This window comes from Ochotona princeps, chromosome 10 (assembly GCF_030435755.1).
Source record: "Ochotona princeps isolate mOchPri1 chromosome 10, mOchPri1.hap1, whole genome shotgun sequence".
Taxonomy (NCBI): domain Eukaryota; kingdom Metazoa; phylum Chordata; class Mammalia; order Lagomorpha; family Ochotonidae; genus Ochotona; species Ochotona princeps.
In genome coordinates, this window is record NC_080841.1 from 66,796,346 (window position 1) to 66,813,344 (window position 16,999).

General features: G+C 37.9%; 1 protein-coding gene across 8 annotated transcripts in view; it reads right to left on the bottom strand.

The window, feature by feature from the left end:
* Positions 1-16,999, bottom strand: part of ZMYND11 (zinc finger MYND-type containing 11) — a 108,066-nt gene that overhangs the window by 37,864 nt on the left and 53,203 nt on the right. For 7 of the 8 annotated variants that reach the window (XM_058669548.1, XM_058669547.1, XM_004588459.4 and 4 more), the window contains one exon: positions 6,198-6,357. In XM_058669548.1, the coding sequence (XP_058525531.1) occupies positions 6,198-6,357 (160 nt within the window). Of the gene's footprint in view, positions 1-6,197; positions 6,358-11,768; positions 12,149-16,999 lie in introns of those variants that run through there. The other variant, XM_058669551.1, reaches the window with a different exon arrangement.

Genomic DNA, 16,999 nt, shown 5'->3' on the forward strand with positions numbered 1-16,999 from the left:
AGATCATGCAGGGTATCTGAAGAATGAACAAGAATGATCTCTCTTTCTGTCTCTCAAGTGAAAAATACATAAAAAGTTTAATAAGAATTTATCTTTAAAAAGCTTATTTGTTGCCTAATTAATTTAGCCATAGCTCCTTCATATATACTATCACTTGCATAGGCGGCTACAAATCATAGCTGAGATCAGCATCACAAAATGTTTAAAAGTTGGGGCCAACAGTGGTAATGCCTCCTGTAGTGCTAGCACCCCATATGGGTGTCAACTTGTGACCTGACTGCTCCTCTTCTGATCCATGTTCACATCCAGATATTAGGATAATGGCCTGAGCAAAGCAGTAAAACAAGACCCAAGAGATTGGGCTCCTGGCTCCTGGCTTTGGCCAGGCTCAGTCAGGGCCACAGCAGCTACTGGGCTCTGTTTCATCCTCTCCTTAAAATAAAGAAATATTAAAAAAAAAAAAATCCAGCACCAGCATTATGGTGTAGTAGGTAAAGCTCCCTCCTGCAATGACATATGGATGCCAGTTCAAGTCCCAACTGCTCCAGTTCCAATCCAGCTTCCTGCTGAAGTGCTTGGGAAAGCAGCAGAAGATATCAAGTGGTTGGGCCCTGTACCTACACAGGAAACCTGGATGGAGCTCCTGGCTCCAGCCTTGCCCAGCTTTGGTAGCAGTAGCCATTCTGAGGAATAAATCAATGCATAGGAGACCTCGCTCTCTGTCTCTCCTCCTGTCTTTGTAACTGTCTTTCAAGTAAACAAACAGATTTTAAAAAACAAAAGAAACTAAAGTCCCCTAAAATCATTGAAGTTCAATAGAAAGTATATCATTATCAAGGCAATGAACGCCTTTGCCTTATGTAGAATTCTTCATAGACTGTGTATAACTATATACTGATACACTACAGTTAGGATTTCATTATAAGACAGCTATTCTTAATAAAAACAATACTCAAAATGTTTATTTCTCAATTATTTCAAGAATACTAATCGATGAAAAACAGTACCAGAAGTGAAACTAAGATAGAATCCCAAAGGGCTGGCACTGTCTGCATCACCAACATTCCATATGGGCACTGGTTCGAATCCCATCTGCTCCACTTCCAATTCAGCTCCGTGATTATGGACTGGGAAAGCATCAGAAGATGGCCCAAGTTCCTGGGTCCCTGTACCCACATAGGCTCAATGGCTTAGCCTGGCCCAGCCTGAGTTGCTGTGGCCATTTGGGGAATGAGCCAGAAGATAGATCTCTCTGTGTCTGCCTGTCCACTTCTGCCCCTCCCTCTCTGTAGTTGTGCCATTCAAATAAGTAAATCTTCATAAAACTCTCTGACTTTTTAACCTAAACTATATTCTTGTCTACCTTCTCTTTTTCAACATAACTACAAAGTAAGATAAGTAGATTGCAGTCTTTTTCCTAATACAAAGTTTCTCAGGAGATACAATTTGTGGAACTTATGAATACGAAGCATCTCAGGAACTGTAACTTGTGGGATTTATCAATACAATTCCTTTATCTTGAGCCTATACTTACTATTTTGGGAGGAAATAGAAGGAAGAGACTTACTGCCTGCTTCTAGAATGAAAAAACTGAGTATGACAAATTTATGTAACTCTGAAATGTTTAAATAACAAGATAGTATATTAAAAACGCACAATACTATAACAACTAAAAACATTCTGCACTCTTCCTTTTCACACACACTTGCATTTTTCCTTTCTTGACTATGTGGGAAAGGCAACAGATGAACAATAACATATCTTTCAGTTAAAAACTCAAGATTTTTAAGGCACTAAAGTAATTCATACTATATACAAGGTGGTAAAACTACAAAGGAGGGGTTTGGCACTCAATGCTGGCATGCAGGACAGTCACTAGCCCAGAAACACCTCTGGATAATAAGGTCACTAGGCACCCTTAGTGTATACGCTCTTTATTAGACTAAGACACTTCACTATTATGTGCTAGAGAACTGTTAAATAAAGTTGTTAGAATCTGGTTATATGCATTAGCCTGCATGCACAGGCCAAAGTTAACAGAAATGCACCAAGGGAGCCAGGGTAGGATGACTGTGCCATGCAAGAGTCAACCTAGTTAATTCTATCTCCTCCTAGAGTGTCACTAAGGCTTGGAAACTGCAGCCTGCTGACAGCCCCTGAGGAGCCAGGTGGCAGAGCAATCACTTGGGAATCAAGGCAACCGCACAGACATATAGTTAGCCTCACTACTTTACACAATGTTCCAGTGCTTTAAAGGAAAATATCTTTATAAATAACGTGTTTGAGGACATAGGCTGAAAAGTAAAAAAAAAAAAGCCATAAGAATTATTATTAACACAGTTAGCAACAAAATTTGTATTTCTGCTATGCCATACATAGGCATTTTCTTGTTTCAATCATTTTAAAGTTTTAATTAATAAATAATTATATGTACTTATAAGATACAATGTGATGTTTACATGTATAGATTTGAAATAATTAATTCAGACTAATTAAATGTCTGTTGACTAAAACACTTATGTTTTCTTTGTAAGAACATTTAAAAGTCATTCTCCCATTAGTTTGAAATATATAATATCCTACTGTTCAGTACACGCATCTTCCCAGGTAACAGATCACCATTAAGTGTACATTTCTCATTGGTCAAAAGTTTGCAAAGTACATGGTATATATCTTTACATAAATGACCCCAGAACAATCTAATTAAATTGATACTAACATGCTGTTTTACACCTGATTATTAAAGAGGTTAAGAAACTTCCTCAAGCTCAGAAAACTAAGTGCTTCAGATTGGAATCTTTGTTTACTGTAACATATAAGAATGTATACCTTTGGAGGGTTTGGGGAGGGGTGGGAGAACCCAAGTATCTATGTAACTGTGTCACATAATACAATGTAATTAATGAAGTTAAATAATAAAAAAAAAAAAAAAAAAAAGAATGTATACCTTTGAATCTTAAATGTTTACTTATTTTTATAAACTACAAAATTTTGATACTGACTTCTGCTTAGAATACACATACATATGTGATATAAAACACTTGTGAGTAGGAACTAATCATGGCACTGTGGCATGGTAGTTTAGGCTGATGCCTGTAATGGTGGCATACAGGTGCCAGTTCATGTCCTGGTTGCTCCACTTCTAATCCAGCTCCTTGCTAACACGATTTTAAAAAGCATTTGAGGATGGCCCCACCTCGTGGGCTTCTGCACTCATATGGAAGACACAAATGAAACTGCTGGCTGTGGCCTGGCCCAGTGCCACCTGCTTGTGACACTTAGGGGAGTCAGTCTGACAGCTGGAGATCTCTCTCTCTCTCTCTCTGCTTTTCAAATAAATAAAACAAATCTTAAAAAAGAAAGAAAAATGGAATATACAGTCTAACGTAGTGGGGAACATATAAGCCCATTACTTGCTTATTAAACAAAGAAACTCCAACTTGATAAGGAAGAAAAACAAAAAATCAGAAACCTATACAGAAAATGAAAATAAAATCACTTATGAAGAAATGTATACATGACCCATGACCAAACTCCTATGAATTACACTGTACCTGGTATTACTATTATAGAAATGTTAGACGTTAGCTGTATAATAATCTTTTGTACTAAACCTGTAAGTTTTTAAGTGTTGGGGATATAACATTTTTTAAGATCTGGATTATGGGGCCCAGTGTGGTAGTCTAGTGGCTAAAGTCCTGCCTTGCACATTCTGGGATCCCACACAAGTACGGATTCTAATCCCAGCAGCCCTGCTTCCAATCCAGCTCTCTGCTTGTGGCTTGGGAAAGCAGTCAAGGACAGCCCAAAGCTTTGGGACCCTGCACCCGCTTGGGAGACCCGGAAGAAGCTCCTGGCACCTGGTTTTGCATTGTCTCAGTTGCAGCCAACTGGGGAGTGAATCATCAGATGGAAGATCTTCCTCTCTGTATATCTGACTTCCCAATAAAAACAAATCTTAAAAAAAAGAGAGCTGGGTTATGTTGGGTATATAACTGGTTATTAATTACTAACACCCTTCTTTTAAGTGTGTGATGCAAATGAATTTCTGTCACTTGACATTATTTTTATTGTGTCTTGGCAACCAGTTTCCTCACTGACAACAGAGCTTTAACTTTAGGTAAGGAAACTCAACAGGAAAATGGTTCTGACTGAAACATTTTCCCTTAATATTTAAAGAACACTTCCAGTGTATAAACCACAATTAGCAGTGAAAGCAAAAAATTTTTCCTTTTATCTTCTGTTGTGGAAAATGTGACTTTTTTTTCTTCCAACTATGGAGACACAGACTCGGCTGGCAAAAACAGTGTTAACATGGAACAATTCGAGGTGCACAGATGACCCAGTGCTTAAGATATTCACACCCAACCTCAACGAGTTTTGTTCCCAGCTCCGGCTCCTGACCCCAGCGTTTTATCAGTTCAGATGCTGGGAGGAGGCAGCGATGGCCTCAAGTGACTGGCCATGTTCCAGGGTCCCAGCTTTGTCCTTGGCATGGATCATCAGCATGAACCACTGTGGGTGTGAACCATTCGGTGGAAGCTTGCTCACTCTCTGCTGAGATCTCCATTGCTCAAGTCAATCAGTAAATAAACTTCTTAAAATTGAACAAGTTTTCTAGGCACAAAACACCACGGCTGCTTCTGTGAAACAGTTCCCCTTGGAAACTGTGGTGGTGAATTCACTGCTTTAGCCCTGACAGGTTAGCATATCTAATGACTCATCTGCTGTAGGCCAAAAAAAGGAGATAATGTTTTGGGTAAATTCTTCTGCAAAGAACTAATTATTAAGATTTTATTACTTACGCAATTTCAAGTTTCAGAGAATTTATGATAAATCAATCTCAAAATATCCTATTACTAAATACATTCTTCCCTAAATGAAAAAAGATTTTAACATCTTGTATTTGAAAGTTATATATGAAATACACATAATCTGATCAGCTTATATAAATAACAAATTAAACTAAAAAAAGCTAGAAGTTGCCATCTTAGAAGATGCTTCTTTGTAAAAATTTAGACTAATATATATGTTATATATATATTATACATATATATATTGTATATAACATAGGAAGAGAGAAATACTACATAAGGCCAATTTCTACATAAGAAAAAGTACTTCTTTACATGTCTCTGAATATAAAGTATATTCTGAAAGGAAAAAAAGAACAAAAATAGCTATAATGAAAAGAAAAGTCAGAGGCTGGCATCATGGCACAGCACATAAAGCCACTGCTGGCAACACTGGCAACCTATATGCACAAGGATTTAAGTTCCAGTAGCTCCCCTTCCAATCCAGTTCCCTGCTCAAGGCATGAGAGAAGCAGCAGAAGTTGGCCAAGTTGTTGGAGTCCTTCCACCCATCTAAGAGGACTGGATGGAGCTGCTGCCTGCTGATTCCGGTCAGGCCTTCTGAGAGAGAACCAGTGGATGGAAGATCTCTTTATCTGTCTCTCCCTCTCTCTGCTAAATCTGATTGAATAAATAAATAATAAATAAATAAATAAATAAATATTTTAAAAAGGAAGGAAGGAAGGATCAAGGGGGACAAGGAAGGAAGGAAGGAAAGAGAAAATGAGAAAGAAAGAGAAAGGAAAAGAGTCAAAATCAGAACCAGATAAAAAAAATAAAGAGAATGAACCACTCTCATTCCTATTTGTTTTCTGTTCCAGTGCATAAAACCTGCGACAGTCATACCTCAATGAAGACTGCTTAGAGAAATTTTATATTTGGAATATTTCAACTTCAGCAATATTCCTACTAAAGTGTAGCTTGGGGTCTGAAGCCATTGAACCTCAAATGTGTCACTATTTCCCTAAAAAAAAAATTAATCCCTTTCAGTTGTTGACATAATATTAGCATTAACCTGAATGGAAATATTTTTTGCTAGTTTTTATTTTTAAAACCCACAATACTTAGGAATGTCATTAATTTTTGTACATTTAAAAAGGCTTTTTCTTATTTTTTTAGATTTAAGATAACACAGACAATTAGAAGGTAAACTCCTTATAAAACTTATCTCCTAAAGAACCAATAAAGAAATTAACTGACTTTTGATAGGCTAATAGATTTCAACTGTTAAAAACCTTGAAATAAAATAAATCGCTCAAAATGAAATAAGCTATAAGATTTTGTCTAAAATAATGAAAATAACTGGGTCTACATTTCTAAATTTATCAAATAAAACATACTTACAATCTCATCTCCTGGCAACCAATATCCTTCTTGCTCAATACCAGCTTTAGAGCCTTTGCAGCCCACTGTTAGCGTCTCGACAATAAGACCATCTTTCACAGCTAAGCTCAGCTGACGCGTGGTCTCTTTTGGATGCATACCGTGGACTCGAGACATATACCTGAACACAGAAGAAGACAAATTTATAAATCCCTTAGTGCTAAAAACTGAAAGTTAACCAAAATAAGGAGGTGACTTGTTTATTATAATTTCTATCCATGAAAGTTCAAAATACTTCACTCTTCTAGTTATATTTGAAATTTAACCCAAAATCTATTCTATTTTTATTATATTTTTGACAATCTTTACATAGTTAATTAGGGCAAAAAGGCACAAGGGCTATAGGAAAGTGGGTAAGACTATTTCCATATTGTTTCCTTCATATATCTGAGGTAAAGGGAATATTGAGGGAGAAAATATAATAAAATAAAATAAAATAAAAAATAAAGTAACTTTGAACACCAAAAAAATCTATTCTTCATGTAATATTTGTTCAACAATTCCAAAAATACAAATGCAAATCAATTGATTTCAGTTAAATATTCTATTTAGTTTTAGCCTCCAGAGCTATTACCACCAACTTTGCAGGTTCTAAATTTAGAACTATATACTGTATGTATATATATACTATATACTATATACTATATACTATATATACTATATATATATATCCTCCCCCTCCAACAGAATCACAGAATCACAAAAAATTGTTTTCTAATATTTTACTCAAAACTTTGAAAATGATACCAGAAAAAAACAGAAATTACAATGAGTAGTTATCATCATGTGAGCATAAAGAAAACAGATAGGCATAAAAAAAAAAACCACTTCAAGAAAATATACTTTGGACACAGTTTTTTGTTTACAAAGAAAAAAAAATGAAATACCTGAAGCATACCATAGATCCTAGAAAATAACGGTACACATTCGTTTGTATCCGCCAATTACATTTAACTCCTGTTAAGATTTTTGCATTAACTACTTTATGTTTATTGTCTGGAAGAAGCGTTACAATACAGTTACATATTGATCAGTTTTGATCCCCTCCAAACAACCCTCAACAATGATATCTCCAGCTACAACACTTTCAAAAGCTCTTACAATACTCAGATGAAAATAGACAGTGAGATAAAATCAAGTCCTTCAAGTCTTTAAAGCCATCAAGTAGGATCAAGAATTTGATATCCAAATAGTCTATTAGTCAATGCAACAAGTAATTTTGAAAAGGCAAAACCTCAGCATTGGAGGTCCTTATAAACTCAGCAGATGAATTCTCACAGTAGACCCAGCAAAAGGGTTAGCATTTGTGTTTCTAGCACATGGAGGATGCCCTTTTCTGTTTAGGACAGTTGATTTTTAAACGGCCTTTGGGGGCTGGTGTTGTGGTAAAGCTGCTTAAGCAGCCACCTGCAACACCAATATCCCATATGGACATCTGTTCAGGCACCAGCTGCTCCACTTCTGATCCAGCCCTTTGCTGGAGCACGGGAAAGCAGCAGAGGACAGCTCACGTGTTTTGGGCCCCTACACCAACATGGGATACTCTGCACACAGTCCTCGCTCCTAGCCTCAGTACAACCCAGCTCAGCCCTGGCAGTTGTGACCACTGGAGGAGTGAATTGCAAGACGGACCATCCTCTCCCTGTCTCTGTAATTTTCAAATACATCTTTAAAAAACAAAAACAAAAAAACCCTGCCTTTTTCTTACCAATCAAGTTAACCGAAGGACTAAAATGGAAAGAAATGTGGAGATGGTGGTTACAGAACAGGAAAGAACATTAGCACTGAAAACGGAGACATGCTGTAATTAGCAAAGTGGAGAATATGGGAGAGAAAGAAGGTGGAAATTTAGTCAATCATATTAATTTTGTCACCTCTCAGGTTAACTGTTAGAAGATACAGAACGATAAATTTATAATATAAATTAAACATGTTTTTGCATATGAAGGCAAGCTGGTCATAAAAATAACCAACTACAGATTGTCAAGTGGAGAAACATGATGGGTAAAAGTAAACATCTGCTGATTTCCTTACCATTCATAGTACAAAACAAATTTTAATGATTATCTTAGAATTACGGATATTATTCAGATTTTATAAATGCAATTAAAATTTTTCTGTTACCTGATAACATTCATATAAAAGACATTATAAATGAAACACAAAATGACAAAAGAAAAAAACATGGGCTAGGCATTGTGGTTTGGTGGGTTTAGCTTTTGCCTGTAATCCCACATCCTGTATGGGCACCCAGTTAAGTCCTACCTCCTCCACTTGCAATCCAGCTTCCTGATAAGATACCCAGGAGGGCAGCCCAAGAGCCCAAGCACTGAAAGTCCTGTTACCCGGGTAGGAGCCCCAGTTGAACAAATAAGCCTTTCTTTAAAAAAAAAAAAAAAAAAGAACATATGAGGAAGAAAGGAACATAACCAAATATATTTGTCCTTTTTAAATAAAGTAGCTGAAAAGTTATTTTAAAAACTCACAATAACTCAGATTGAAAACAATAGGCAAAGACAAATACAATCCAAATGCAGCAAGGATTAAGCCTACTCTGGAGGGGACGGGAGTCCCTGCAGGCAGTGTGTATCACAATGCCTGGGCTGGAGTCCAGCTCACTGCCAGGGTAAGCTTCCTGAAAGGCAAGCAGCCTGGAACACAGCATACGATGTGAGTCAACGCCACTCACACAACAGACTACACTGAGCTTCTGGTCCCTCTCTCTGGACTTTCACCTGTCCCAGCCCTGGCTGTTGTAGGCATCTGAGGAATAAACCAGCAGATGGGGAAACTGTCTCCTTAGCTCTCTGATTTTAAAATAATATGGAAAAATACTTACAAACAGGGAATGGGTATAACATTAAAACTATTTTAAAAAGCAAGGGAAATATAGCAAAACAGAATTACGAGATTTTAACTCCCTTGTCTCAGTTCACAAATCCGTGAGAAAACAAGTATGCATTTATAGAAGATCTAACGGATAAGTCATATTGTAAAATTAAAATGTCTCCAAAAGCTCTACAGAACATTGATAAAAATTGATTTCAAAACTGCCACTATGATCTTAATAAATTCCAAAACTAATAGTCACAGTGAGATAAAATACCAGTAGCAAAATTTAAAAATTCACAATCATTCAATCAAAAAGTCTACCTAAAAATTGTAAAGATATGAAAACAATGTTACAAAAAGCAAAGGCGTGCTTGTTAAAAAAATAAGTATCACTAGCAAACTCTTCACTGTGACGATACAAAGCAAAACATGGAAAATTAAGAAATGTCTAGATACATACTACGTGTAAAAAGGAAATTACAAAGTCACAAGTAACTAACTTGTTCCATACCAAAAAAAAAAAAAAAAACCAGTATGAATGCTTTCATTTTTGAAGAAAATACAAATGACCAAAAATTGACTATACCAAAAAACAAAAACAAAAACAAAACAGAATACTTAGAAAGGTCAACTTTCTGAAAAATAAAGAACTTGATGAAGCACTCTCTAGGAGACATCAGCTAGGGGAATATTTACAAACCAACTGTTAAACCTTTAGTGACCAGAAAACTCCAACTTGATTTATACTCTTCTAGTTCATAATAAAGGGATGCAAGAAATCATGCATATAGTAAAACCCTATACAGCAGTTCAGAGAATGAATATCAGGAAGTGTTTGGTGCAGGACTAAGACACCTTCCTGGACAGCGGCATCCTCTGCTGGAGTGCAGCTCTGCTGACTGCGGCCTCGCAGGAAAGTGCACCCTGGCTGGCAGCAGAGGACGGCTCGTGCCATCCACGTGGAACACATGGATTGAGCTCTGAGCTTCTGAACTTTGGCTTCCTCAACAGCCCAACTGTTGTGGAAATTTGGGGAGTAAACCAGCAGAAGAAAGATCACTGTCTGTCTCTAAATTGAATAAACAACAACAACCACCACAGGAAAACTAGTTTTCAACAGGAATTCTGAAACATAGCCTAATATTAAACATAAATTAACACCTATTAATAGACAAATATGCTTAAAGTATTAGTAGACCATACCAAGTGTTCAATTCCAGGAATTCAAGGCAAACAGGTAAAGTTGCCTTCTGCACCAAAAATATCCCATAAGGGTACCTTTTGGAGTCCCAGTTGGTCTATTTCCCCTCCAGCTCCTTGCTAATAACCTGGAAAAAACAGCATCTGAAGATGGCTCAAGTCTTTGGGGTGCTGCCACTCATGCAACAGATTCTGAAGAAGTTCCTGGCTTTCAGCTTTCTCCCAGCCCTCCCTAGTCCTGGGAACAATCAGAGAGTGAACCAGCGGATGGATGATACATCCCTGTCTCTCTGTAACTCTTCCAAATGAATACATCTTTAAAACAAACAAAACAAAAATCTAAAAATAACTCAGTTCATCCAAGTTGCAGGTCAAAAACAAGTTGGTATTTGGTTATATTCAACAAGCAACCCTTAAAAACGAGTAACTGCTTCTTTAATCAGAAATATTTACATAAGCACTGCTATCATTTTACCACTCCACATAGTTAAAATAGGTATAAAGGTGGTAAGGCTGAACACCATTATCATTTAGAAATTGTGTATCTAGAAAATCCAAGATATTTAGTTGATAGTCTATTTTCAACTAATTCGATAAACTTTGGGAAATACACTAAAATTAACAGCACTTACATATACAAATTACAGAACAGAAGATTTGAAAGATTTACTGACAACAGCAGTAGGAAAACAAAATTCGTAATAAACAGAAGCTAGGGCAAATCCTATACAGAGGAAATTATGAAATGTAACAATATAAAATATATTGTAAAAGATTTATTCATCTTTGAGAGGCAGATTCACAGAGAAGGAGAGAAAGATAGAGATACAGAATTTTCCATCAATTGGTTCACTCCGCAAATGGCCCTAAGGGACAGACCCAGGCAGATCCCAAGCTGGGATGCAGGAGTTTCTTCTGTTTCCCAAGTGGGTGCAGGGCCCAAGGACCTGGACCGTCCTGCACTGTTTCTAGAGCCACAGCCATGGAGCTGGATGGGAAGTGAAGCCAGTTCCCTTCTTCCCTCTTAGGTTAGGTGTTGGGCAGTGGAGGAAACCAATCAGCAAGACAAAACTGTTAGAGAACACTGTCTCACAATCACCCAAACAGCAACTACCTATATTGAAAAAAGGGTTGGGGGTAAATTCATCCCATACATAGCGAATACTCATAACTCAGCTATGTATATACACAGTTTCTAGTATACCTGAAAAAACCTGTTATAATTTTTACTTGATCTTTCTAACATGTTTTTTCCCCTCTCTTTTCCTCCTTGAGAAATACCATGAACTTGGTGGCTCCCCAAGCAGTAAGCAGAATGAAGCGCACGCCAAAGAGCATGGGTCAAAATAAAAATAGCTGACCCCTCCATATCATCTACAATATAACACGTAAATTGAAAATACAAATAAACCCTCCTCCTAAAAGTACTCGTTAAATTAAAACAGAGACCAAGAAAAAGAAAGAAGGGGGAAAGAAAAGAAAGAAAAAGAAAAGCAGAACCTTGAACGCTTTGGTTTTTTTTTCTTCAAACTTTGTTGAAAAGTCATCTCGCTGGGCAGGCGGTGGGAGCCACGAGGGGCGGGCGTTGCCAGCGTAGGGCCAGTTGGCCTCTGTGCGGAAGAGCACGTAGCCGCATTCTAGGACAGGACGTGGAGAGTACAGAGAGAGGCCACAGGGATTTTCCAAGCTTAGCTTTTCCCTCAACTGCCTATTTAGCCATGGTTGTCATTTTCTGTAGGTGTTTCGGCCTCCTTGTCAATATCTCCACCATTTTCCTTCCAGTTCACCTTCTTCATCTATGTCTTCGGCGTCCCCTGCTTTCCCCGTTCGTCAGCAGGGGTTATCTCCTCTGCTTTCGGCCTCCTCCTTGGGCTCTGGGCACAATCCTAGGGCTGCTGTCAGCGGTTGTCCGCTGCTTGGTGTCTGGCGCACATCAGGGATCCACAATTTGAGCCACAATTTGATGGGCATCACCAGGATGGAGGAGCCCCCTGAGAACAGGGCAGACATGGCTTCTCAGAGCAGCTGGAGGGACGGGAATTGTGGAAGGGATGGCATTTCCAAGAGTCGATGGAAAAATATGAATGAATGCATGGCCCTGGGACAGTTGGCTGTTTAACATAAAACTAAAGCTAAGGTCCCCTAACTTAATCTGTACCTATAAAGTTTAGATCAGGCTTACATATGAAAACAAGATCACAAACTTAGAAACATTGGAGAATGTTTCTCACACTGTTGTGAAAAAAAAAAGAGTGATAGACGACTCACAATTTCAAAAACGAAAAAGTTAAAATACAAATGACATATATATAATGCCTATCAAAAACGACCCAAGATGTCCTACAGATTCCTAATATGGAGGCAACACCTGCCTATACACATTGAGTATCCATTCTCTGAAATGTCTGGAATCAGAAGTATTCAATTTTATAATATATATATATATATTGTTTTGGATTTTTAAATATTTGCAAAGACAAATTATGTCGGGAACGGGAACACAGTCTAAATATGAAATTCATGTGCTGTGACAAGATAACTTCAAAATGTTAGTATTTTGCATTCTTACAGTCCTTCAAACATGAGTAGGTGCCTTTTTCTACAGCGTCACCAAACCAGTCCTATCAGAAACATGTGAGGAGGAGCTGCTGCCAGGTTGCACTCCCTCCATCTGAAACACTTGAATCTAGAAAGGCTTCAGACTTCGCTTTTTTTTTTCAGATTGTGGAATATCTGCATATACATTATGAGACATCATGAGGATGGGATTCAAGTCTTCAACAAACACGAATTGTATAGTTTACATAGTAACATTATTAAATATTTTTAGTGATTCTGTATTTTGACTGCAGCCCAACCCAGGAGATCAAGTGTGACATTCCCACACAATCAGAATGGCCAAAATAACATACAGTGATGCTACTAAATACTGCTGAAGATGGAGAGCAACCAGACCACTCACATACTGCTGATGAGGAGTTAAGATGGGAAACAGGGGCTGGTGCTGTGGGGTAATAGGCAATCCTCCACCTGCAATCCCAGCATTCCATATGGGTTCATGTCTGGGCTGCTTGATGCAGCTCCCTGCTTGTGGCCTGGGAAAGCAGTGGAAGATTTCTGGACTCCTAGGACCATGTAGGACATGCAGAGGAAGCTCCAGGCTCTTGGAATTGGTCTAGTTCAGTCCTGCATGCTGTGGCCATTCTGGGAGTATACCAGTGGATCAAGATCTCTCTCTCTGTATCTCCCTCTTTTTGTCTAACTCTGCCTTTCAAATGAATCAATCTCTAAAAATAACTGAATCATTTAACAATGTAGTAACAGAGCAGTCATTTAGCATAGTGGTTCAGGCACACCCTGGGAAACACACATCCTCCTACACAGTGCCAGAGTGGGGTATGGGGTCTGTTCCTCCTCAGTCTAACTTCCAGTTAACGTGCAGGATGAAAAGCAGAGTGACGGCTCCAGCACGAGGACCTACACTTCTTTGGCCTGGCCCAGCTCTAGCTGCTATGGACATTTGGGCAGTAAATCAGCAAATGGGTGATCTTTGTCTCTCTCACCTTCTCTGTTTTCCAAATAAATTTAAATAAAACAATAAAAAATGAAAAAGCATCCACTATATCTTATCCTTCTAGTAAACGTACGAAAAGCTCCTTTTTCCTACATGAGCTTATTCACCTTGGGCAGTTCTCTTTCCTTTTCAAACTTACCATAGTTTTCTTGGTCATTCATTCTTACATAGTGACTGTATAATCAGCTTGCTAACATCCATGAAGAATACTGATGGGATTATAATTAGCTTGAGAATAAATGTTGATACATAACATGATCTTTTTCCTCTGATAAATTTGGTACATCTGCTCATTTAATGATATGGTATTTTGTGTCCTTAATAAACTCTTATGATTTTCCCCATAAAATTATTATCTGTATTTTGGGTTTTTCCCACATACTGCTTACATTTATTTTGGAAATGGATTTTATTTTGTAAAATCTTTTCTTGCTGGTGATGTATGTTGATTAACATTGTTAAACTTCCATTAGTTATAACTTTGTCAGTCTACTGAACTTGGATGTTTTATTGCTCTGATTAGGACTTCTAGTAATATATAAAATACACACACACATCCTATATAGCAATAGTTGGTATGCTTATATTCCAGAGTTTGGTACTTGAAGATGGTTAATGGGAGATGTATTTTATCAACGTAAATTGGTAAATATAAATACAAACATGATACTTGCTATAGGGCTTTGATACATATCTTTTACTAACAACATTCCTTCCCAGACTTAGCTTTTTATTCCATTTAAACAAAAATATCATAGCATTTTATTATTTGTTTGCTTTTGTAGTTTTTCTTTTACTTTTATACTTTGCATTTTATTACTTTTCATCACATTTTAAATTTAAAAAATTTTTGAAAGGTGAACGTACACACACACACACACATCACTCGTCTGCTAGTTCATGTAAAAAATGCCTATAACAGCAAGTGGCTGGTCCAAACCAAACCCAGACCGAATCCAGAACCTTCGTATGGATGGCAGGAAGCCAAATACTTGCGCTGTTAACAGTTGCCTCTTCAGGTGTTCTATAAGAAAGGTGGTAGTGTGAGGACAGCCAGAACTCCAACCAAGGCACTCCAACATGGGATGCGTCCATCTGATCTTTTTTATTCAAACACATTCACCACAGAAGTCAGTCTTTTTCATGGATAACACATTGGTTTTTGTTTGTTTTTTTTTTTTTTAGTTCAAGGAGTACTGAAGTCATTTAAAGCAATATATTATGGTCATTTTGGTCTTAGAGGAACTACAAAAGATGCATAATGAAGAGCAGGCTGACACCGGGAGGTGGGGAAGGGGATTTGTAGCTGTAAGGATCAGGATGGGGTACTGGTTGAAAAAAATCCTCCTAACCAGACTATGAGGACAGCCAATGACGCAGAAGGAGGGAAGGGCTGTGCTTCCTGACACCACTGATCCACTCTAGTAAGTTCATGGTTGTATGCATTCGGAATGGAAGGACTGTGTTCAAGCAAATCAGAACAAGTCTTCTAGTCTGTAATTAAAGTGTCATCGGAAGGCTAAGAACATATTTTCATCATTTATAATATGGGCAAATTTGAAGAAATCCAGACTCAAAAGTGAGGCATCAACACAATCGACTGCTTACTTTCCTCCATATTCTTTAAAAAGTGGTTGCTATGTTCTGAAGAGAGGTTGATGCTAACCTGTTTTTCTTCAAAAGATAAGAAGAGTTATCCTGACTCAGATCACTGTAGCTATTCAATGAGTGTTATGGGCCAAATTTATTTGACAAGACTTAAGATTGTCTTGAATTAAGTATAAACTCAGAAGGGTGAATGATTTGCATAACACCTCAAATGTAATAATGCTCCCACTTTATTATTCATTTTCTTAGATCACCACTCAGGTAGTGGGCCTCATGTGAAAATACTTACGCTAATAATTCCGGTGAAGGTCACCCCTGGACTTGCATTTTCAAATAAGCTGCTTAAGGCATTACAATGACTTTATCTTCTAACAACGAAGCAAAACCAATCATTTGGGCTTGAGACACATTTACAGGGGACTGCTAGTCTCCTATTTGGACTTCACCTAAATAGCATAAATCATGAAATTTTGTACAAATGTCTACTATTAAAATATTATAGCAAATTAAATTTTTTTTTAGTTTTCTCACCTCCTACTCATTTCTATCCTGTAATTTTCTTCCCAATATCTGAAGCCCCAGCCTGGTCCTCTGTCTTCCAGGAAACTACTTTCCAATTGTTATAAAGCAGTGAGGTGCATCCAACCACTAGGCTATAAAACCCTCAGCTATTTCCTCTCTCCCAATATAATTCTGCATGTTCCAAGATTCATTCCCCGGCATGCCGAAACACACATTTAGTCTGTCTCACTTAACTGATTTTCAGCACACAGTTAATAACAGACAATGTGCCTATGTTTACTTAACTTGGCTACTAAAATAAAAAATTCATGAGTCCTATTTCCATGCAGTAATTATCTTTCTAATAAGTATTCAATCTCTGAAACTTCCGGCATGTTATTAGAAATGGGAGATCAGCACACTGATGAGAACACAACTTCACCATATGAGAGAATGAGCTCCCACAAAACACAGTGACATGCTTTCCGTTAAGTAAAACGTAATGAAGGCTGCTAATAACCTCTTGTCCCTTACAAGCATCTTCAGGCCACTCATGCAATCTAGAGGTCTGAAAAATTTTAGAATTAGCATATACTGTAAAAATTTTAACATATTCTGGGTTATCTGGATAAATGTATTAAAAGTCAGTGCTGCTGGGGCCCCGGCATGGTAGCCTAGTGGCTAAAAGTCCTTGCCTTGCATGCATCAGGATCCCATTTTGGTGCCAGTTTGTGTTGCGGTGGCCTGGTTTCCCATCCAGCTCCCTACTTGTGGCCTGGGAAAGCAGTTAAGAACAGTCCAAAGCCAAGAACCTTGCACCTTATGGAAGACCCAGAAGAAGCTCCTGGCTCCTGGCTTCAGATCAGCTCAGCTCCGGCCATTGTGGCCACTTGGGGAGTGAATCAGCAGACAAAACATCTTCCTCTCTTTCTCTCCTCCTCTCTATATATCTGACTTTACTATAAATAAATACATAAATCTTTTTAAGAAAAGATTTTAGAAAGTCAGTGCTGCCTCACAATCCCAGTACCCAGCTGACCCAGTGAAA